Source organism: Lasioglossum baleicum, chromosome 4 (genome assembly GCF_051020765.1).
Source record: "Lasioglossum baleicum chromosome 4, iyLasBale1, whole genome shotgun sequence".
NCBI classification, from domain to species: Eukaryota; Metazoa; Arthropoda; class Insecta; order Hymenoptera; family Halictidae; genus Lasioglossum; species Lasioglossum baleicum.
This window is the reverse complement of record NC_134932.1, coordinates 19,620,797-19,645,389: the sequence shown is the minus strand read 5'-3', so window position 1 is coordinate 19,645,389 and position 24,593 is coordinate 19,620,797. Positions and strand designations below refer to the sequence as shown.

The 24,593-nt window shown below is 44.3% G+C and overlaps 1 protein-coding gene and 1 long non-coding RNA gene across 22 annotated transcripts in view; one reads left to right on the top strand and one right to left on the bottom strand.

Moving 5' to 3' along the window:
- The window catches only part of LOC143208036 (disks large 1 tumor suppressor protein-like), a 397,450-nt gene that overhangs the window by 209,516 nt on the left and 163,341 nt on the right, over positions 1 to 24,593 (top strand). For all 21 annotated transcript variants that reach the window (XM_076422075.1, XM_076422079.1, XM_076422072.1 and 18 more), the window contains one exon: positions 7,694 to 7,729. In XM_076422075.1, coding sequence (XP_076278190.1) covers positions 7,694 to 7,729 — 36 coding nt within the window. The remainder of the gene's footprint in view (positions 1 to 7,693; positions 7,730 to 24,593) is intronic.
- Positions 826 to 24,277, bottom strand: LOC143208061 (uncharacterized). The gene is made up of 3 exons (XR_013008825.1): positions 23,741 to 24,277; positions 3,818 to 23,404; positions 826 to 3,262 (listed from the first exon to the last, which is right to left on the bottom strand). It is a non-coding gene; the product is annotated as an uncharacterized LOC143208061 (long non-coding RNA).

Sequence of the window (24,593 nt, the reverse complement as noted above, 5' to 3'; positions counted from 1 at the left end):
AGCAAAACAGTCCTGCAACTTTTAAGGTGAAATTGTTTTTAAGTCACTAACAATTTTATTGCACTGCAAATGATAATGATAACTGTTGTGTGAGTCTTCTCAACGGCAGCTACTCTCTACACTCCGTACTATTATCTTGCGCCCCACGTTTTTAATTTCAAATCTTGCAAATACTTTTCGTAGCTATTAAAAATTCACGATCACAATTTTTCAAGACTATCTGTTTGGGGTTAGGAAAAATTATTTTATAAAAACGTGGTATATTAAAATTTTTTAATTAGATGATTATTTTCCGTTTTTTAGTCTTGTGTGTGTGAAATTTTTCAATCAATTTTAAACATTTTGATGAGATTATAACAGAGACATGTGATAAATTTCAGGTTTATTTCAGTTTCTCTTCACCTGATCATATCTGAAATAGAAAATTGTTATACCTACCTAGCAATAATATATCAATGTGTTTAATTTTTATTCTCCTGAAAAATAAAACAAGGAAGCAAGGAAAATTAATTTTATAAGATTTTTATTTCAATATTAAGACAAATTAATGCCAGATCCTTCTTAGTTATCAATTTTAAATATACAGGGTGCGGCCGAATAACATGTATTTACTAGCGGGCGCGAGGTGGTTCCTTATGAAAAAATAAGAACAAAATATGGAATAAAATTTTTTCATTTAAAGCTTAGTTTTCGAGAAAATCGAGTTTGAAAATCCTATCCGTACATATGCTGTTACGGCTCGATGAACCGTAACGTTTGTTAGCCGTAACAGCATACGTACGAATAGGATTTTCAAATTCGATTTTCTCGAAAACTAGGCTTCAAATGAAAAAATTTTATTCCATATTTTGTACTTATTTTTTCATAAGGAACCACCTCGTGTCCGCTAGTACATGTTATTCGGCCGCACCCTGTATAACTCACTTACAAGAACACGAGTTAATAATTCATTGTCATCCAGTTCTGAGCTACGTTTAAACTTTCAAGTCTCTAGCTCATCGGGAAGTTAGTTTAAAATGAATTGCAAAAGTACCGAACAGACAAATAGACAGACAAGAAAGCGAGTTAATAAAAACGTGGTGAAAATATCAATTTATTGTGAATGCTTACGTAATGGAATATTGTTACAATCAGTTTTATTAATGAAATCACTCAAAGGGTTGCTTGCATCCCACACCTCTAAAAAAATTTCTTTTGTACCCTTAATTGAGCTCTATTATGCAATTTAATTTATCGTCGTCCCTGTCTCTGTTAGTGTAACGAGTTGCAAGCTAATAGGAAGCAGAATCTACAACTTGTCAACGTCTCGGTTCCCAGAATTCGCGAACTGAACAAGGGAGAGTTGTAATTACAATTACTTAGCCCGTATTGAAATCCCTACAAGTCACTCAGTCCCAGGAAAGTCAATAACAGCAACGTTTCTAAACATTGTCAATAAGCTGGCGGGTTGAATAGATTTTCCCCTACTTTGGTTAAACGTCAACCCGCGAATTCGACCGGAGTTGTAAAGCAATTAAAACAAAACTAGACCGTAGAAGCGAACTGTTCCGGAGCCGACAGCTATTACGCGCGGCCATTATCCGGAGAACCAGAAAATTCGAGTTCACAAAAAAATAGAGTTCCCAGCTTAAGGTGCGTGACATGCAGTCGCTTCGGATGGTGTCCGAGATTAGAAGGCCGATGAAGCACAAACAAGAAACCCAATCCGAAGCATCCGCAGGAATTCAGGAATTCACGAGATCTAGTAAATCCGGTAGTACAAGGACTTTTCTGAAGTTTCCGGGCGGTCTGCTCGAGAATCTTGTGTGACCCTGGTGTACATGGTTGGCCGGCCATATGCCACATCTTAATTATTAACGTTTGTCCCTAGCTGTAGTTCTGCTATAGTTAAAAGGGGCCCCGGTAATGCACGGATGTGTCGAAGGACTCTACGGTCATCCTACAGTTCTATTATTTAGTATAACTCCTTTCACCTGTGATAAAATTATTCTGAAACTACTGTAAGTGAAAAAATAAGTTGATTAAATTCTTAGGGAAAGTCAAGAATGAGGAGAATTTACCTAACGCTAGATACTAAAAACTTTGTTGATCAAGTTTACTTTATTAAACCAAGGAAGACGTCGAGTTAATTCGATCAATACTTCGTTCGCTTTATTGTATATCACGGTATCTAGATTTATATAAACTTTTATCATACTTACATTGACTGTGGTCAAATTTTGCGTCCTTGTTTAAAAAGAAAAGTGCTAAAAGACATGAATAATTTTACATATTTTAAAAGAATCCTTCCGGCTGTAGTAGAGCTCTCTTCATCGATTGTTATCGCGCCTGCCTTCAAATTATAAATTATAATTCTTTTCAGTCGCATGACAAAAGCTAACGAGTTTTTCGATTAGATTCGCCATTTTGGCAGTAATCCTGTATCAGTCGATTTAATACTCGGTGTCTTCGGTGGCTCATACGTCGTCGATCTAATCCCCTTAGACGCTAAATTGTGGTCTTAGAACTTAGCGGAGTGCCTCGTAAGTTTTAGCTACCTTGGGAAACGCATATCCTTTCTCATCCCTTAGTGAATATCGTCCTTTCCCCCTGTGCTTCGTGTTCTGTCCTCTAGGCATAGTCATCGTTCATTTTATTACTGATAAATCTCGTCGCCGCTCCACGGCGCGAGGAACTTCTTTCCACGGTAACCTGATTTCTCCATTATAAAAGTTTTTGCGTTACGAATTTTTTGACCGTGTCCCCTCGACCGTTCCGCTTCTCCATTTTTCGAAAAACGACCAGGATATACTACCAGCGAATATCGAATCTAAAATTCTTCGATTAGATACACACACGTTGATGAAGTTCTACAAGCGTATAAACTCGAAGTTAAAAACTGGAATGGCCAGGACTGCGCAGGAGCGCGAATAAAATGCAGAAGGGAAGTTGTTAGAGAATAAGTGCTTTTTTTATACCTTCCTACGATGACGTTCCGTATCTGCTCCCTTCACGTCTGGGCTATTATACGTTCCATAAAGCAGAACGGAAGTCGTACCTCCGATAATGAAAAATGAAGTTCGCCATTCGGCCGTGTTTTACAGCTTCCGAAGAGTGTGGAATTCTTATAGATTCGCATTCTTACGATTTTTTCGATTCCTCGAGAATTCGCTTTTCGGCGAGACCAATAAAATTCGGCGCGTCATGGCCGCGCAGGCGGATCAAGCACAATGTAAACAAGATCTTTGCAATTAAAGTAAAGCACTCCGTGGACAAAGTTGATCTGAAACGAGAAAAGTTTCGAGTGTTGTTGGTTCAGGTATCATCACCGTGGCTGTCGAAAGTTACGAATATACCAATTTGCTCGGGTAGAAACTTCGCAATTAAGTTCGGTCCGGAAAGGACCGCCTTTGTGAGCCCGATAGTGCAATAACGAAAAATAGGTATATACGGTCGGTCACGAAAATATTGGGACACGATATAATTTTGGATTTTAAGCTGTGTATTTTGAATGAATATGCAGTTACGTACAGGGTGTTAAGAAATGTTTGGTCTTTGCAAGCATAGGCGTATTCTACATCTTCGGATCGATGGAGATCTGTAAAAAAAAGTTGCCGCAAAATTGTCCTTGACCTTGAATTCCAGGTCAAATTTTTTTTATTGTATTGTATTCTACGCATCATGAGGATAAAAAGTGTCAAAAGGAACTATGCGTCAAAACTCAACCGTTCTCATAAAAAATAATAGTAGAGTTATTACTAATGAAGCATGCAGTTACTATTGTTGTTTATCTGTTGTTTATCGGAAATCTAACATAATCAATCATAATCAATATTACCTTCTAAGTCTTGAAAGATGTTCATCTTCTATTTCTTTTTCTGAGCCAAAGAACCGATCCATTCTGATTAATATTTCTTAATAGCCGATTTTGACTGCCAGCTTCAATGTCTACATTTCTTAACACCCTGTACAATACTGAGTTGAATTATATTAAAGTACAGTATAATATCAGTATAATCAAAATTATATTGTGTCGAAATATTTTCGTGACCGACTCAATCAGACATGAAATCCTAGACGACATCGACGCAAATATGTCTGATCATCTCGCCGTTTGTTTTCCGAAACGTAACCGTCGGTTTTACAAATCGTCCGAGGCCGCGGTTATGAAAACATAGACGAAACGTAGCAAAACAGAAAACCGATGTTTCATCAGACGTTCCTGTCCGCAACTTCTGCAAACAATAATACCGCGGCCGTCGGTTCCATTTTCTACCTCGGCTCCGTCTGCCAGCAGTCCAGTGTTTTACCCGACTTTTACGCGGTGTTTAACTTCATTAGACGATTAAATCTCCCGTTGTCAACCCGCACAACTCCCGTCATACTCTTTCTCTCCGTCTTTCAGCCTTTCAATTAGAAATATATATACCGTTTTATTACGACCGAAACTTCAAGAAAAATAAAGGAACCGGAAACATTGTGTTACCGGAAGGTAAAATCACAAGGCAATGAAGATACTCTGTTTGTTCACGCAGAGTGGATCCAAATTTGTGCACCGTAGAAATGCACAAGTAGAAGAAAATGTAAAGTGGAGAAAGTAAGAAGTATGTTTCGTTGCAGAAAAAATCTTATTAAAGTTTGTTCACTTTCCTGTCATATTACTTCGCGAAATCTGCAGTGCATAAATAATTGTTTATAAATTACTTCAACCCTTCGAGAACAAAGACTTTTAAAAATATTGCGACAGACAAATAATAATAAAACAAATGGAAGTTCAGTTCATAACATCGAGTCTGAGCGCATTATTCTTCGTCTCAGGTTTTGAGTTTATTATTCGTTATGAAAAATGCGCTTCGGATTTATGTTTATCTTCAAATGCGTTATGTTTGTTTTGTGTGGAAACAGCGAACGCAGTGCATCGAATTATGATAAATTGAGAATAAATGTGTTTCGCAATGAACGTATAGAAACAATCATTACGTGCGTCGTTATCAGAGGGATCTATTCTGCACGACGTCTCCCGAAGGTACGAGCGAGTTTATACGACGTCTGTTTTTCTTCTGCGACGTGAAATTGATATCGGTATTATCCAACTGCGCCATCGAATTTGCCCGAGGCACTGCTTCCGCCTTGTAATGGGATTTTGATAGTAACTGGTCGAGAGGTATCAACCCTCATCATGGGAATAATTTCCTCGGCGTATCTGTATCGCGTTTCGGTATACCTTGCACGTTAGAACGCGATACGTTATCGTCAGCATCCGCATTATGTACTCTACCATCCACCTTATCATCGTTTCCGCCCTTAGTGTTAAGACGTAGTGAGGGAGAATTAATTTTTTCTAAATTCAATATTCAATTATTCGTGTTCCGCGTTTGCTCGCCTGGCATCTCACGGGACCGCAACATATTTAATTTTTTGATTAAGTAAGACAGTTTTGTATATTGAAAATAAATATTTAGAATGTAAACAAGTATTTACAAATACGTTGAACCTAACCCAGACCACCAGGTTTTTAATTGTTTCATTAAATAAAACTTGGTTCGTTAAAAATAAATGTTACTCAGCGGAAAGAAGCTTCACAAAGACACAGTTAACAGTACCAAGTTCTCCTCGAGTATTGTTGATGCCATGCAACATTCCGAGAGCAGTAAATACCAGCAAGCTGAGATTGTTATCCCGATGAAGCATTACTTTCTCGCGTTACCGTATCTCCTTTCCTGCAAATGATGACCTTAATGTTTCGACAAGAATTTCTTCAATATACTCGGCAACGCAAGAAAGCCGCACACATTCGAATGCTTGCGCGTAACGAATGCTACGTTGGATCAACTTGCAGCTCGCGGGTGCAAAGCACAATGTGCTCCATGACGCCTATATTGCCACCATAAATCTAGCAAGGCGGTTGAACATTAACCAAGCGACCGCCGTCTATACTTCCGACATCGGTCTACCTCCGTGTTCGATAAAACACATAGCAGCCTATACAGCTCGTGTTATTATTTACACCGATTTAATGAACCGTAACGGAGTTACGACCTTTCGCGCGAATTCGTCCGTTTGTCTGAAAAAGAGGCGGCACCCTCTACCACGAAACAATTCCCGCAACAATGCCCCATAAAACAGTTTACAACTTCTCAGTAATCATTTCCGTTAACGATCGATCCTTCTCCTTCCGTGTCGCATCAATATCTGCACTATTTTCGATCTATACACGGAACTGTGACAACAACGATGGACCGGAACACAGTGGTCCAGGCAGCCGATCTAGCAGTTCATTTGGTAAAAAATTACTTGTCTCATATTCTAAAGGATTAAGCTTTTACTTGCGTAATCAGAAATTTTTGCATTTCTCCTATAATTTTTACCTTTTTCCTATGTTATCCAGTAGATTTAGACGAAACTTGTATTTCTTACATCTTCTCGTCTAAATAAAAGGAAAAAGTTTATAGGAGAAAGGTAAAAATCTCAAGTTACGCAAGGAAAAGAGCAGCCAAAATGCACATTTTATGAACTGATTTCGAACCTATTTGATATTTCTAAAAAAAATTTTTCTTAAATGAAGAGCATTCTTTTACCTTGAAAATGTATTTGTTGAAAATGCAGAAAGTCGGAGTTATTTTCCTTTTACATGGAATATCTTTTGAGTTCCAAATAGTTCCGCATTTGTTCCAATTGGAATATTTACAGTGTACTTTTCCTTGTATGATGCCGTCAGAATCATTTTCACCTACAAATTTCAATACGGAAAATTAAAAAAAAAATGTTTATTCAATAAAAAATCAAGGTCACCTTTAATTTTTAATATTTGACTTCATAATATTGTAACTGATGTCGAAACGAATCCAACGACTTTGTTACACGCTTAAACTTCCAAACAGTGCTAAAATCTTAATGAACTGCTAGATCGGCCGCCTGGACCATTGTGCGGAAGCTCGAAATGGTTGGTAAGATGCGAAAAACATTTATCTGTTCGCGTCGATTTATCTGAAATAAATACTATATCGGTAGAAAAAGCTGCGGTGGTATTATCTGCAACTGTATGTTTCTCTATTACTTCCAATACCGAAGGTTTCGCTGTGTCATTTACGACAGATGAATCTATATATGAAATTAACAGACGGTTCGATCCTCGGAAATTTATGAGATAAAACGATACCGACGGTTGCGTTTGATAGAAATTTATTCGTCGCCACCGTCACGGGCCATTTCTCTTAGTTTTTCAGGAGCGCAATCACGCGAATGGTCATAGACCAAATTTCCTGTTATAAATCTCGGCGATGCATGGGCGGGATGGAAGAGTGGAAAATTGGATGACGATGTGGTCAGTTCACAGGTGGATTCCGCCCACCCTGCCCGATTCTAACAGCAAATAAAACGCGTTTCAGAACATTTGGCACAAGCACCGCCATAAAAATTTGTTGCAAAGCATCTGTTTCCCCAGCGGAAATGTCGTCGGTCATTATTGTTTGAAACGCAACCGATAAAGGAGCAAGCTCTTCCTTTCGGATCGGAAGGAGCGAACGTAAACTCGCGACAGAGACAGAGGGCGATTACAAATTCATTCGGGTAGATGTAACGAACAAGAACTCCGTTTTAAGTGAGAAGTCGGGGGTCTAGTTACCCGGATGAATTTTTGAACGCACACTTTCCTCCCGCGCTTTGTCTGACGTTAACGCTTTACTATACTCATATTCTGTTCTCCTTGTTGCAGAGTCACGACAGCTGGCAAGGACACGACGGCGACCAGGTGAGCATTCACAGCTTACGTTTGCCGACACTGCTTTGCTTTCGCTCTAAGCATGTCGCTTTGTTCTTTCATCTTTTCCTGACGTCATGCGCTTTAATTATAGCACCGTGTCTCGCCGCGGGTGCAATTCTCAGATTGTCCTGCTACGATCTCGACCTTGATGAACCACCCTGTTTGCATTGCCCTCTTGGCACGTCACTTCTAACTGCTTCACGTTGAATTTGTTCCCTCTTGTTATTGGATGATGCCGATGGATAGTCGACTGTTCTTTTACAATGTCCGTGTATCTTTCCTGGATTATTCACAATTTTTCTACAAAATCTTTCGGCCCCAAGTTTTCACGCATTACTTAGGTAAACTTGTCGAAACGTTACTTCCTCTTGGATTTTGAAATATGTTGTCAAGGTCATCATTAGAAACAACTATTTCCTTTGGAAGTACATGGCGGTCTCTTTTAATTTCCGAGATATTCGCGAACAACTGTCAGATCCACTATTGCGAATTCTGTCTATTTTGGATGACCGAATTTGTTCTTTAGGGCAGAGCCCTTTCCTTAAACTGAAGCCGACCGCCATACACACACTTGCAAAGGAAAAACTCATTGAAATTGGCGAGGAGGTAACACTTCGACAAGTTTACCATTACTCATTAATGAACAGTTTATTAAAAGAACAGTGGACTACGGCGTTAGTGTGTCGCGGATTGGAAGTATTTGTAATTTGAAATGCATGCGTTGGTACTAACACGGAGCATCGATTAAATTATCAGAGCGAGATCCCGCCGATTGGTTCACCGGCAGACAGCGTCTTTTGTAATTTGAAGAGCGGTGAGGATATTTGGCAGGGCTGAGAATGCGAGAATGCGAGAATGCATTTTCGACGGTGGAAATCATTCGCAGTATATCACGCGGCGTTCTCGGTGGTATTGGCACGGGTTAGCTAGGGACGATCAAACGGCAGGAACGCGGGCTACGGTGGTGACGAAAGAGTGTGCGGGGGTGCAAAAGCAATTTGCACGACAGTGATGCATGCGACTCGAGTTCTTACCATCTGGTTACGCGGTTGCAACGCGCACGGTACCTCATCGTTATTAAGGGCGTTGTGGTTTAATGATGCGATCGCTGGAACGACCAGCGCATCAAGGTCCCACCGTTTCTCGTTAAGTACTAGCGATTAGTCGGCGCTGCACTAGCGCCTGTGAAAATATTTACCAGATCGCGGAATCTCCCCTTGTAATGCTCCTTACGCATTAATCGATGCGAACTCCGATGCTCCTGGTGTTCACCGACGTACTCATTATGCGTACGTATTTTCGTTTCATACTCCGCCGATGGAACGACCGTATCGGCAATAAACAGGCTCGTCGTAAACCGTACTCTGAGATCTCGTGATGTTTATTTGACAGCTCCCATAACACTTTAGTTACTGGAAGGATGGCTATAATCTTCTCAATGTTTGCACGGTGTTAACAATTCGACGAGGTCGTGTGTAAGTACATCGTACTGACTCTAGTCTTTCAAAATTTATTACGCGAGGATTATTGTATAAGATACACATTTTGACATTATTGCTTTCTAGAATTTGCAGATAGCTGTGCCAAATGTGAAAAAGCTTCATTAGAGTTCAAGGACTTTGCCAAGTCCCTTAAGGCTTAAAAGACGTTGATTAATAACGCTGTGTGTTATTAATCTAATAAGATTTTCTTCTATATTTCAGTTTTGACTTTAAATATTTCTTCTTGGCTTATTTCAACTTATTTGCCATTCGAGTGAGTGCAATCGTTCTACACTTGAAAAGGGAATCGTGGAAATGGGAATCGGTGCGATCGTTAAGTCGTTGGGTCGCGATTGTCTCCTGAACCGAGGACAGTTCGATAAGTTGCGAATCGCATAATTTGTTTCCGGGGATCGGCTGTTTAACGGGGGGGCCGTAAAAAATCCCGGGAACAGGCGAAAATACAAGAACATTTCCGCGAGAGGGAACATCGCTTGGCAATTCAGGGCGCTTGTGGAACGCTTTTTACGAGGAAAGAAAGACGGCGGAGGCACTTAACAATGAAGGCTGGTTGAATGAGATTTAGTGTACCGTCTAATCGGGTTTACTCTCGCCTTAGGGCTCTGTCCCACGCTGATACGCCAATACAGGCTCAGACTACAGGAGTGGAAGAGGGGCTGGATAAAGAGTAAGAGGAAGGAAACCGTGGAAAACTGCGGGACCAAGTGGTTAGGGGACGCGCGCGCCGTGAATTTAAAAAGATTCGTTAAACCTTGATACCGCTGTAGACTCCCTATCCGTGGAACTCTTTGTTAAGAAGTTCGACTTCCTCCTCCAATGTTCGTAATGTCCCGCCGAGATTTATCTCGGCTAAGGAGATTTGCCGACCGTGTCGGCCCTTCGCGAGGACCGGCTACTAATCGGCTTGAATGCTCGATCACGATGATTCGATTGCCATTGTTGCTGTTAACGATCGCCGGATGAACGCCAAGGTGGAATATTTCCTCCATGATTTTATAAAACGGGGAATCCGAAGGATCATCCAATCAAGACTTCCCCGCTCGTCGCGAAGACATCTTCCCTCGAATTTCAATATTGGAAATCTTCATATCGTTCGCGAGCATCTCGAGAAATCGAGTTTCGGTCAATGACTCTTGCCGTAGATACTCGAACGTACTATACCCGGCTCTCAATAGCGTCTTCCCTGGAGAGGATATGTTTCATCTTCCATCTTCTTGTTCCGAATATTCACAATGCGTCACCCGCTACGCCGCGCCGTCCTCTCTGCGCTTTTTGTTCCCTTTGTAACGATACGAAGCAGATCACTCTACCGCCGGCTTTGTTCACGGCCAACAATTTCGCGCCGGGACTCTTTTCGCCCCGTGAAAACTCACTTCAACCGAATCCTTCATGGTTTCGCTTTATTTCGCGCGCTCGCGAAAAGATACGCCATCTTGACGAAAAACTGATTTCGGTAAATGCATGGTCTTTGACATTCACGAATATTTCCCGGCGGACACGAGCCCGTGTGCATTCGGAAAAGATACAGGGTGAGACCAGGGTAACTCATCGAGTGCCAGATCAATGCCCATAAAAAGTCACGAAATCAAAACAACCTATTTAATAACAAAAGAATAGGAAAGACAAAGTTTATCATAACTAAAGTCTGCATTAATTTCAAGACATTTAAATAATTTTACTGTTTTGTGTTTGGTTCTCTCTCTCTCATATTATATCAATATTTAAAGACAATCCAAAAATATTCATTTTCTGACAGTTTAAAACCAGAGTATCCTGTAGAGTTGGTACTAAACTCACCCAAATTTGTCGCTTCACCTAGACAATATTGAATAAAAATATAGTCGCGGAGAGGTTCGTCCGAAATTCCGGAATTCGATATGCATCAAACTAATAATTCGCTTGTCCAACGGGTAGAGGATCTCGGCGAAAGCGCGGTGTCGGTGGAATACCGTCGGCGTGCGAAATCTCGCCGCGATTTGCGGACGTGAGCTCCCACGGGAATTGTCGGGCGAGCGTGCAGATCGGATTGCTGCGGCGAGATTCGTCGAATTCGGATAGAATCGCCTTCGCCGAAGATTTATGGGGTGCAACGTGGTCGAACCGGGACGCTGGTCGTCCGAGACGTCAAATGTTTCCGTAATAACGATCGCGGCGAATATAGGAAACACGAGGACAACAACGACAACGTCGACGACGGCGGCGCGGCGCGGCAGTGCTCTCTTTCATCGTTCTCCTTTTCGCGAGGTTGGACAAGACGTCTTCTGCTCGAGGAATTCCGGGCAAAAGGTACGGCGGTTCGTGTGCGTGTTGCTCGCGCGCGGATAGCAGGGTTTTGTGTGCTAATGCTAATTAAGTTTGATAAAAAGCTGCGTCTCCCTTCGCGTTATTCCGTCTCGCTTCCATGGGAGGGGGCGGGGACTTCTCTTTCAAGTTTTCTGCTCCTCGTCTTCGTAGGAAAATATTTTTGAAGAATCGCGGCCCGCGGACGATGGTGCTTGAGAACATCAGAAGAGGCTCTCGCTGACGCTATGTACCACAAGGCGGAGCGAATTAGCCGCCAAACAGTCTCAGCAAGCGAAACGTTTGCCCAACGATCACCGGGACGTTTGTTCACCGGCGTAATAAGGTTTGCGGTGCACCAGGCGCCGAGGCACTTCTCATTGTCTCCGTGTATTTTTCGAAGTCGTCTCTGCCCGGTCACGACAACCCCTCCCCCCTTCGTCTCTCTTTCGCGTTTGTTTCGACAGTTAAATACGTTTAATTTTCATGGCGTCGTATCTGCCTGGGAAACTGTACTCTAGGCTTTTCACGGTTCGCTTGTAATTACGGCTTTATTGTTGTTCAAAGAGGCGCTTCATCCGTTTCCAGGGTATTAAAAATCTCGAAAATCCCCTTCACGCGCAATGTTTCGCAGTAACTAACACAGGAAACAGGGCTTGGTGCCAATTACCTTAACTCACCCCCCCCCCCCTCCCACTTCCACCATTGCCGGCTTTATCACAGCTTTCGTTCCCTCTCGTTCTCTGTCTGTCCCTTTTCTGGCACACGCATTCGCTCCTACACGTATACCTTTTTCTCTCTCTCTCTCTCGCTCTCATTCTGTTTTTCCTTTCTTGCTCGATGAGCATTCGCGACTCTCGCCGCAAATGAGCCACTCCAGTTATGAGAGATTAGCCTACGGTGTTCGGCACATAACTTCCTGTCCCTCCTCCGTTGTTGTTTTTCTTTTTGTTTGTTTTCTCTCATTACTAGGGTCGCAAGGCAGGGACTGCTGAGATTCAGCCGCGGAGAAACGAACTCTGAAAAATGCGGGAAAAGAAATGGAACAGCTCGTGACGTTCGGTCGCCGACACGCACTAATTAAGCTCCAGTATCCTCTTCGGTATTCTCTCCGGTGTCCCGTTGTGTTCGATTCAATAAACAACGATACCAATTGTTTTGCATTGCTACTGACTCTGTTTTGTTTTTTTTGTGTTCACATCCCCGCCCTTTTCCTTCCTTCGCGGTACAACGAGCTCGCAACGACGAGTTTTTACCTGTTACGGCGTTACGGCGTTAATTAACGCGTCATGCAACCATTTTTTGTACCAGACGATCCTGTACTCGGAAAACTAGAATAAATCTGAAAAATTTTGGAGTTTTACTACCTTCCACAGCTAAAATGGTAGTGAGTACCTATTTATAAAAAAAGCTTCATTTTCAAGATAATTAAACGTCTGTTTCAATATTATTTTATGCATTTGCTATCATCTAAGTAATCAATCGTCAATGCAAAGGAGAAATCTGAAAACCGTGTCTAATTTTCTGTATTTTACGAAGTGCCCTGCGTGTCGCGTGTAAGGAGAACCTCTGGAGAACTCCCTCTGCTGTATGCTGCGACAAGTGGCTCCGTGGATTCCGCGATAATAATCGTACATCACTTCCTACGAGGAGTCGCACGAAGGCACTCGACGATGTGGGCGGCGAATGGTTTATCGGTAGAGTTTGCCGTACAGACACCACAATACATAGGTGTCACTCATAGTTCCAATGCGTGCCCCACTGCGGAACGATTAATTAGATTCCGTTCGATCCTGTCGTTATCGTCCCTAACGATTCGGCATGATACGGAATTATGTAATACGAAACAATTTCTGCGCGGAGGTCAGACCGAGAATAACGACAGGAACTCGATATACGTCGCAGAAACGTGGCCCATATTTTTCAAGTCACCGATACGTCGGATGGCATCGCTCAATTACATCGACAAGCGTTTTTTCCTTACGATTCAATTTGCCAAATTGAATCGATCTTGTTGATCGTATTGGCGAGGGTGGAAAACGTACAGGAATCGGTCCGTTCGACAGCCAAACAATTTTCGGCCGGGCAATTTTCGGAATACATATTGGGTAGCGCGTGGCGCGGCGCCTCGCGTAATTTCCGGTTCGGATAGGGAAATTTGGCCGGAAATCGGCTCAAAGGGCAGCACAAAGGGAGCGTTACGCAAACGTTAGGCGGGCTTCGATGCATCGTACGCGATTTCGGCGGGCCTCGTTCCCGAAGGCGGGCGAGTCCGTTAGAGGAATGCAAATTGCGCCCCAGCAGCCAGACAGCATTAAACGTTGCCATTGTTCCAGGGACGTACTCCGACGGTGGCGCGACGGTTGCATACGGTAACATGCGAGAAATGCACCGCCAGCGAAATTGCCTCCCCGGAAATTCTAAAGGTTTCGTTTAAGTTTCCAGGTCATATGGCTCGAAGCGTCGGAAAGAAAAGGACGCTTCTCGTGAATGTGCCCGGCTGACCGCTTTCGGCCGCGAGCGTATTTATTTTCCGGGCGCAATCAGAGGGAGTTCAAGCGGTCAATTCCATTGGGCAAGACACTAAAATCTAGGGGAGAGACAAAGAGGCTGTTAAGGGGGCATTCTCCTGTAGACGGCCAAAAAAGGTCAACCTCATTTTATTATATTTCTTAAAAGCACATGTAACACCTGAAAAATACTTTCCTAAAGTTCCATTCAAGCCAGTATTTTGTTCCCTACACCCGGACAGTAAGGGCGTTTTAAATCGCATAACGGTTAAAAGGGGAAAATCGCTGTAATACAATATTCTACACACATAGAAGCATAGAATCGCAAGAAAATGGAAAAAAGTTCGATTTGTTTTTAACGATATGACGGTCTACTCCCTAAAGTTGCGCGAGGAATGGGGGACCAGTGCACACGGGGAATCACGGTGCAGCTAAATACGCGGCTTGTGTCCTCAACGGATTTGCATGCGGTGCTGCAGGATAAAAAAAAACTCGGTCGTTGAACGTCCGCCCGAATCGCAAGTAATCCGCAACTTTTTTTTCCTGGGGCGAAGGTTACGAAAAAGCACCGAAGGAATCCGAGGAGATCCCGTTCCATCGGGAAGAGGCTTTTTGTCGAAACGGAATTTCTTGACTCGACGAGCGTGCGCTTGAACGGGGCCCGCGTTTTTTCCTCGGGATTAGATTGAAACGAGTTTCCCGATTCGCAGGCGCACCACGTGTCCTTCAAAGGCGACTCCGAAGCCGAACCCGAGGATTGCTCGGCGGCGCGTTGCATTTAAAGTCCGGCGAACGGCCACGCAAGCGCAATGAGCGCTAATAGAAATTTTTGCCCATTACGGGACTCGTTAAGAGGGAAAGGAACGTTTCCGCGAATGTAGACGCGCGGCTACATTCTTGCTGCCGAAACGAGACGCTACGAATGCTACAATCGGTTTCTTTGCTGCACGATAATAGTCCGCTGCGGCTGAAACTCTCGAACGTTTCGGTGGTCTAATTCCGTGGACGTTTTGTAAGGATTTCCAGATACTAATTTAATTCTTAGAATGTACCGCGCTTTTTTATGAAACTTTGGTTACATTCGATTTATTGGCAATTAGAGATTGATGTCATCATGGTCAATTGTTTCATCGTCTTATTATTAATCCTTCTTCCGAAAAGGTTTTTCAACTTCGTACCGTAAACCAGGGTCGTTTGCGTCCGACGTATTTTTCAGACCGTGAATGTTTTCAAAAGCATGAAAAAATTTAAGTAACATTATCAAACTTTCTGAATTGAGACTAAAACAAGAGGTTTAAGCAACGGCTCGTTACCTACTCGTTTGCGGGAGACTAATTTTAGTATCAACAATTCAATCTACAAAGGAATAGAATATTATTTCGCCCTAAAAGAAAGGCATTTTTAGTGAATTCTGTTCGAGTTCATTGCGAGTCTAACTCGATGCAAGGGTTGAGAAGTATTGGTTAAATCTGTTAAGAAATTCATTCTTTTTGTTTGAATAATTCGAAAAATTCAGTATAACTATATTTTGCTATAGTGTACGAGCTGGTTTGGTCAGAGGGTTTACTCCAAAATACTCGAATCGCCATGAAAGCATTCTAGTCGGGCTGTTCGGTGGAATAGAATTCGCCGAGCTCGTACCAGGTAAAAGGAAATGTAAATAGAGTAATGTACAGGTAGTAGCCGAAATTCGTGTAAACTGGCTATCATTATGGCCGAGCTCGGAGCGATATCTTTGTATCTATCTCAACTTCCCCCGGCCGCAAAACTACCGCACAACCTCTCGCGATCGGCCAGGCACGAAACTGGCGTCGTCGTCGCCACGGACGAACGTCTTCGGCACGGTTAGTACGTTCCTGCCGTGAGCGAGCGATACGTAGAAGGGAGCAAGAGGGGAAAACCGAGGCACACGGTAGAGAACGAACGCGACTACTTTCGTGTGGAGTTGGCCACTTTTTCGTTTGAAATAACGGATAAAAAATTACGCCGCCGTGAACTCCCACAGAAATAATACCTCGCGAGGAATTACGGGAAAGCAGGCTACCACGGCGGAAATTACTGCTTCAAGTACCGCATTATTCTCGAATGAAAACCACACGTTGCAAACTATCAAAATAATCTAGCACAATTTCAGTCCCGTGAACAATCTAGAATTACAAATTTATAAAACGCGGTACATACATATTGAGATATCGATCGTCGATCGCTGTAAAAGATTCACTGAACTTTTGACCATTTTTATGTCACAGATTCGAAGCTTTGTATGATTAAAATCACCTGTTTAAACGTCGGGGAAAATCTATTCCACACCTGCCGAAATATTAATCGAAATAAAAGTTTATTTAGATAACGCCCAGAGCGGCATTCTCGCGAGGACGATCGTGCAGGTTCGTGCAGGTCCGGCGAGGCTCGGCTCGGCACTCTCCGTGCGTGCAGCGAGGTTCATGCCGGCGGCCGAGCGATGACGTCAGCAAGCAAAGAGGCCTGTCCACGGCCAGCTCGGTAAAGCGTACGAGAGAGCTCTTGACGTTTCGCCTCTCTGCGTGTGCACGCTCGAATTATTTTCGGCTGCTCGTTCGATTCCGGGCCGCGGGTTCGATCGGTATCGCGGACAAACAACCAGTGGCGTGCCGTGTGTGTGCGTGGCGGGAAAAACGTTTCGTTTCCTGGACGCGGCTTGTTCCTTCTGCGAGTACAATCGCGCGACCGAGGCGAGCGAGCAAGCGAGCGGGAGAGAGACGGAGAGCGAGAAAGCGGCGCGGAGTGGTGGAGAGGAGAGGAGAGGAGGCGTCCGTAGCGACCTAACCTCCCAACCGGTGCGTCGGTGATTTTAATCGGCGTTATAGCAGTGCCGTGTAACCGTGTCACGCGAGCCTCTGTGAACTGTCGCGAAAATCTACGGGCTCGCGAAACGTCAAACCGTCCGGCGTTCATTGTTTGACAACGCGCGATCCTACGACAGTGATTTTCTAACCTATGTTACCGGTACGCCTTCCGACGTTACACCGAAGAGCAGTGTACAGTCGGGAAACGGGAAGCCAGTCGAGACGAGACAACGGCAAATAAAACGAGGAGGTGGGGACGAGTCGCGGATGCAAGTATATAGAGAACCGCAAACTCTTTATGCGATCAAGAAAGACTGTCGTGTACATTTTGACGTTCGTCCCAGCCGCTTGTCCTTTGTTTCTCTCCGGTTATCCGGCTCTGTGTGTCGAATCGAGAGAATATCGTGGCTCGATTGGCGGTAGAAATTCGTTCTGGAGCGAGACCGACAAGCGAGGAGAGCAACCTGTTTCACGGCTGTGTGAGTGCGTCCGTGGTCTCTCGTGGAATGCGAGAATCGTGCGTGCAGGGGCGTCCTGATACACTGTGATTTCCAAGCGGACGCCGGATAAGAGTGCAGTGGTGTTGGTGTAGGCAAATGCGTCGCCCCGTTATCGTCTAAATGCGCGCGCCTCGTGAGAATCTGTGATTTCTCTCCCGAAAGGTAAAGCAACGTTCACACCAAGAGAGGAAGAAAGAGAGAGAAAGAGAGAAGGAAGCAACGGTGAATCCGTTCGCTTCGCTTCTTTTTTTGGCGGGTACACGCGGAAGGAACACGTGGCGATCGGGGAGTTAGGAATTCGAAGATAAAAATTTAACGAGCGGCGATACATACTTCTAGAAACGAATTAGCTGCTACGTGACGTTCGGTGTCATTACGCGATAAGCTCGAAGGACAACGGCGGATAGGACAGTGAATTTTGTGTGACGTATCTGACGTGTCGCTTTCTACGCTGACAAATCGGGCTGCCGTTTCCGATAGGCTCTCGAGAGCGACGAAGTTTCGTTCGCTGGAACAAAGCGTGCGCGTCAAGTTTACACACATATGTCCACGTGGAAATCGAAGCCTCGCAATCGTGGGTTTCCTTATCCCTGTCGTCATTCGTCACGGTACGCTGCACAGGAGTACGCTTCGCGCGCACTAGAGTGAGACGGACGAACAACCTGTTTACGATATAACCATACCGGCGTATACACGCTCATACATAGAATGACGTTCGTGTATGCATGCGTGCATGCACGCGTAGATACATATGTAGAGTAGCTGTGTAAGGAGGGAAGCGTATAACAGTTTTCGTGGGAGCGTAGAATCGGGTTTTTTAGCCTCCCGCTCTCGGAAAAATACGTGCACGTACCTGTGTCGACGGACATCGGGACAGACGCGCCGTGCCGCGCCGGGTCGTGTGCCACTTTGTGTTTCGTACTTTCACTGATCGATCGGCCAGAACGTGGCAGCTCACCCGGTCCAACCAGAGAGTGCATTCTCTTTACGAGGAGCATCTACTAACCTTTACTGGCACCTCGGTTTTCGGTGCACGGGATGGAGCGTGACTCGCAACCGCCGCGCCGTTCGTTCGTTCGACTCGTTCCTTTTTCGCGGAACGCGAGGAATCGATTTCGATCGATTTCGAAATAGGTGGCGTGCCGGTAACGGTCATCGAACGTCGGAGAAACTAGACTCGCCGCTCGGTTTAGCAGTTTATGAATTAAATAACGGACCGCTGAGTGTTTATATAGTAATTGTTATAAACATTTATTCTGGTAATTGGTGTTCAGATTGGTCCTTTGCTTTAGAATGGCAACACTGAGCAGCCGTAAAATTTAAGTTCAGTGTGTATAATGAAAATGTTCTAGATCCGATAAAATGTTTAGATGTTTTGGGGTTAACAAAATTGATGTTGTCTAGTTGACCATTCGCCGTTTTATTCGTAAATTTTTCAACATATTCTCGAAGGTACTTCTTTTAGACTATCGCTTGAACAATCGTCTTATTTATTTGTTTCCCCATCGACAGTACAGTCAACTAACAGTAAAGTGAGGTCTATAGCTTTTTCCGGTACCGTACGACTCTCCTCTACGTTTCCGCAGATAAAAAGCGACGCGGTTAACAGACTAATAAAACAATGTTTCTAAATGTTTCACCGCAAGTGAAAAGAGTAGATTAAAACGAATCGCAAGGCATAGTTTACGGTGGATATCAGATGTCCGTGCGGTTCAACGAGGCCACCGATGCCGGCGTAGTTGCTCACGCGACAGATTTTCCTCTGATTTCTTTTAGCACGCTGCGCATGGGGGGCACGAGTATAGTCTTTCCGTTTCATTTGCTTGAATCGGAGGTTTCGTAAGTTGACATGACTCACGTGTGCAACCTCGTCGCGTCCGTCTATCGACGAGAAACGATTACATATTACATAATGTCCCGGCGGTGGAGCACGTGAGATCGGCCGAGGAAGAATAATTTCCTGCGTTTATTTGCGAAGCGAATCGGGTTAACCGATACAAGTAGGACAACGTCGGTGTCCCTGGGCTTTTATCAATTGGGCTGCACTTGCGTGCGATACGAGTATGAGCATAAACGCGGCATGGGTTCGTAAGAAATAGGCCGCCGGGGGAGCATAATACGGCTCCCGTGTCACCCGGTAATCGTAACACAGAATCTATGATGTATTTGACGCATATAAAATTACCGGTCTATGCAACGGTCTCGTGTTTCCTTTAGATTGAGTTTTCAACCGGCCGAGGCACTTTCACGTTGCAACCGTACGTTAAGCTCGCGCGGACCCGCTGCCGGCCGAGGACACAATATTATCCACGTCGCAAACCCTTTTCGTTTTATTAGGAAAGCGTAAGATAATGTTTTATGGCTTTGCCGATCACTTCTACGTACTCTTGTCTATCAGTTTGTCAAGTTTCATCGAGCTGCGAATGCCTCGGTATGTGTTATAAACAATTTAGTGGAGCTCTGTCCGCGTGGCTCTGCGGTTTGGAAAACAGCTTATTTGCAACTTTAAAACGTTGACTGCCACGGAAGTGACCTGGCGCTATTGATTTGTTTAACCCCCATAAGCAGCCCAGAAATGTAATAGTCGGATTAAATATTCTATGATAATATCTCACCCATTTTTGCCTTACACTTTAAACCAATATGATTCATTTATAACGTACCTCGTCACGCTAAGCGATGCAGTTCAGATTAGGAATCCATTTCTGATTAGAATTGTTCGCCACGTTTCCTTCCGCGTTACCGTGTCCCATTGATCCGCGGCAGGATCGATCCTAATCGTTGTGAATGCACCTTTGCCATTTTGTTCCGGTGAAGTGAGGTTCCGTGAGTTTCGTGAGAAAAGTATGTGGCTCAGTGGTATCTGAGCGGCCGGATTAATTGGATTAATTTACATCGAACGGCGATCAACTCGAGGAGAGGAGGATGACCACCAGGAGGAAGAAGAAGTCGCAGGACGGGTTCCTGAAGAAGGTGTCGAGCCTGTTCAATCTGGACACGGTGAGTCACTGGCGAAACGGCGTGCTGTGTCACGGATACACCGTCTCTCCCTTTACCGTACTACATACATATGTATTCTATTTTCGACGGATTTCTAAACGCTACGGTAGCCTTTGATGGGCATCGTCGCCTACGATTGCCTCTTGTTCCGTTTCGAAAACCTTTCAGCGCTGGAACGATTAACTTCTGTCGCAAAATCCCATTAGCGACACTTGGGAGCATTTGCTGGAACAAAAGGTGTCGCTGCGACACTGACAATTATGTACAGCATCAAAAGTTTGATTTTCGGTAAAATTTCAGCGTCCGACGAATTTCCTATTTACTCGAGTGAACTGAAAGCTGACTTGAAGTTATTCCTCGAGAAATTGCTACTGAATTATGAATGATTGTAACCATGCGAGATCGGTGTGTCAATGATGATATACCTAACATGAAAACAAAATCGTTCACCGGGTAATCGTATTCGTGTATGATCGTTAATTTCAATCTACTGTTCGTCGAATCTGAAACGAAAACAATGGTATGCGTGCTTAAGAGCTTGCGCAAACACACAGCGTTCACGGAGCTTCTCAATGAACGGAGCTCCAACTTCATAACGCCGCGAGTTGGATGCGACGCATAACATTATACGCGTTGTAAGCGTAGCAAATGCGACATTAATCTTGAACAAGTACCGTTTACGAGTACATAGCTGGCGAATCCGTGTGCCGGATAAAAACAGACGAGTCCCTGTTAACCGTTGGAGGAGCCGCGAATAGTGGAGCGCTGTATTAAGCTGAACAATTCGTTCCGCATAATACATTTATTCAGGTGCATAGATCTTCCGTCGCGGCGAAAGCGGTCCGCTAAAAAGCTGGGAAAGCCAAACGACGTACCGACGAGTTTATGGAATAATATCGTATCGCGCCCGGCATGGAACGGATTACAAATGCCTCCGCTTTTCCTTGTCCGTCGGGAGCCCATTCGTGTTCAAACCGTTTTGTTGCGCGAGGCAAATGAGCCGAATTAACGGGACCGACTCGAAAAGCCATTCGCATTCTTTCCCCGAGTGGGTCACGCCTTTCGCAACTGTTCGGTTTCTTTGAACTTAACAATCGATAAAGCGTTTCGTAATTCGCACGTTTACGCTCCGTACTATTGCAAGCAATAGGATCGTTCGGAATTTCTGGCGAAATAGTTGCGATTGATTTATCCTTGATGAACATTCTGCTTTACTTGATGGTCTTTGGGCACGCCCTTGTTCGCTGAATAGCTATAAAGGGTCCTTGATAATTGTGATTAGTAAAATTACCACATTTTCAGCTGTCTACTGGAAGAATAACTACATATTAAATTATTTATTGCGAAAAACGGCAGGGTCCTCCAATTCGGCAACTTTGAACACAGACATCGAATTTTCGGTTCTCCCGTTCTTCGTTATTAACTCCCGAACTTTTTCACGCTCCGAACAATATCGCTATTGTTAGATGTATACAGAACCCTCCGCGAGTCGGTGGTATCTGCTCCTTTCACGGAGGAAAACGAATCGTCGTGTCCTCGAGTGAAAAAGGGAAAAAGGGGATCGGGAAAGCGGAATAACGAGATCGCAGAGGGAGAAGGGAAAACGTTGAGAAGCGCGAGTGAATCGCCGCTGAAAACCGTTCGATCATTTTTCTCCTTGGTTTCCCGAACGTTTCACGTGATAAGGAAACACAGAATAACTTCGGCAGTCTTCGACGATGATAAAGAAAAGATAGGAGAGAAAGAAGAAAACCCCTAAAACGTAAACACCGTCGCCCCATTGCTTTGCACGTGACTTCTGAGAACAATGCTAGAATTGCTTATATTCTTTCGCTCAGTGGCGCCCACGATTGTAGATACCGCATCGTTCAGTACAGCTAGAAATTCGATTGGAATTGAACCCGGTGATATTGAATTTTCTTTCGGAGATGGCTCCTTTTTTTCGAGCACTAATGTCAGAATTGCAATCCTACAAATTTTGCTACAGCACCATGTAGACTCGTGTATCTTGTCTGAAATGTGTCACTGACATCCAGGGTAATTGCTGTCTCGAGAATGTAGAACGTTGGCCAAGAAAACTCCACGAATCTTCCAGCTGACGAACCTTGATCCATCAAAAATGGGCAGGTCCCATTAAAATCCAGCACGGCTGTCGTTTGTTTTCCGTTGCGAAATCAACGGCGTCCTGGTAAGCTTGATCGAGCGTCGTAAGCGTGCAGTTTACATTGGCACCTGATTTCGACACATCCCAGTCCCTTCGCCGGTCCTAAGTCAACCTGGACACTGTGGCTTGGCGTAAGCTTCCCTAAGGTACACAGTTTGCGGGTCGGCGAACGGTAAAACAATTTTGTGGAATTCCTTGTCGAAATGGAGAATACCGCCGGCCAAACGCTTATATCTTCCCGCTCATTAAACAACTAAGGAACGTTCTCGGTCATTGCTCCAACGGCGATCTGATCGTGCAATCGTTATCGCTGTTCTTAGTCTAACTATCCTCTAATCTTTAACTGGCCAGATGGCGTACTTGAGATCCACGAAACTGTTCGATGTCCCGACAATTTGCTGATTAGATTGTGTCGTTTATACTAGAATAGCCTTCGCTTCATGTATTAGACGCAGCAAGAATTCGTCGACGACCTGAATTCCTCAATAGAAGTCAATTGATTAAATAGTTTTCAAGATTGTCGTCATTTTCACGAGAAAGCCACGCAACAAATAATTCTTCTTGTTTTTACCGATTTCGACGTTTCGTCCTCTGACCAATCTATTCGTGGTCTTTGTAAAAATGTATTTCCAGCTGAAGTCCACGTTTTGCGATATTCTTTTCCTTATGTATCCTTCTCCCGGTCCAAGGCTGGTCGTTGACATCGATCATGTGTTGACACTTTTCGCCTATTATTCCGGTTATTATCTAAAATTCCAACTTACGGCCCAGTCAGTCGATCATTGCTGTACTCGTTGGTCGCTCGTTTCGGTTGCATCGCAACGCTTCGGTGAAGTCGTCAAGGTTACCGCGACCCAGTTGACGATGTCGGTGCGTGGACTACTGTTGGTTAAAGGAGGCGGGTGTGTTACGAAATCGTTATAAACAGGTCGGCGATAATTGACACGGATTAACAAGCAATTGAGAATCGAAGTGAGTCTCGACGGTTCGCGTCGGGGCCTCACCGATGCCTACATATGTGATATGCATTTCCTCTTATCGTCGTCGCTTCGGAACGCGGCGCCGCGCCGCGGCATGGCCATCGCATGAGACCAACACACGGACGACGAGATCTTATGTAAGCGGTTTGTACGTGTGAGAGGCGGCGCGACATTCATGCACAAGCTCGATCGTAATTGGATATCGGTACGACCTTCGTGAGAAATATGCGATACATACCTCCGCAACCTGGATAAAGCGAAATCCTTCGCAACAGGCTTCCTCGATCCTCTGAATAGCCGTCGGATTGAAGTTTGACGAGGAACGTCGGGCGTTTAAAGATCCAATCAAGCTGCCACGGCAATTTCCATGTAAACACCGACTCCGAACAGCTGCTCTTGCGCTGACCACGCAGAAAGTTACCGCACATCGGTTATCGTCGCAAGCTGGTCAAGTGTCGTGAGAAGCCGAATGAGTGGGGGTAATGACGCCGCGGTTTGATTCAGTTGATTGTCATTCGAGAGATTGCATGTTCCGCGTTATCAGGTTTCTCGGAGGACGGAGAATCTCTGTCTCGTTCACCTCCTGTGTTTCTTGCGACCGAAATGTTCAGAAGTTTCGCCTGCTTCCTGGATATTTATTTCAGCTTTTCCTGACCACAGTAAAACCGCGATTATCCGAACCTTTGATATCGGAATTCTTTATTGTTTGCACGCATTGCACATTTAACTGTTTAGAAATTTTTCACGTAAATCAGTATAAGGAAAATTAGCATTATCTAGGGAGTCTAAGTGGGTTGCAGATTGAACTGTTTAATCCGCGTCCTCGTTATCTTGTATTCCAATAGGTTTAATGTTTGTAATATGTATAAGGGTTGTAATTCAGCAAGTACTTGTAGCTATCTGGAGCGATGCTACGGTACGAGCTCTCGAGCGATTGAGAACCGCTGACTTTGACGCCTTTCTTATTCCCGTCAGTCGCAGACCTCCCTTGGCCGACCTTCCGGAGGTGGTTGGAAGCGGAGTTTGGCCCGCACACCTCGGCGAACTGTGCATCGAATGTTGAATCGTATAACTTGCACACGCTTCTCCCA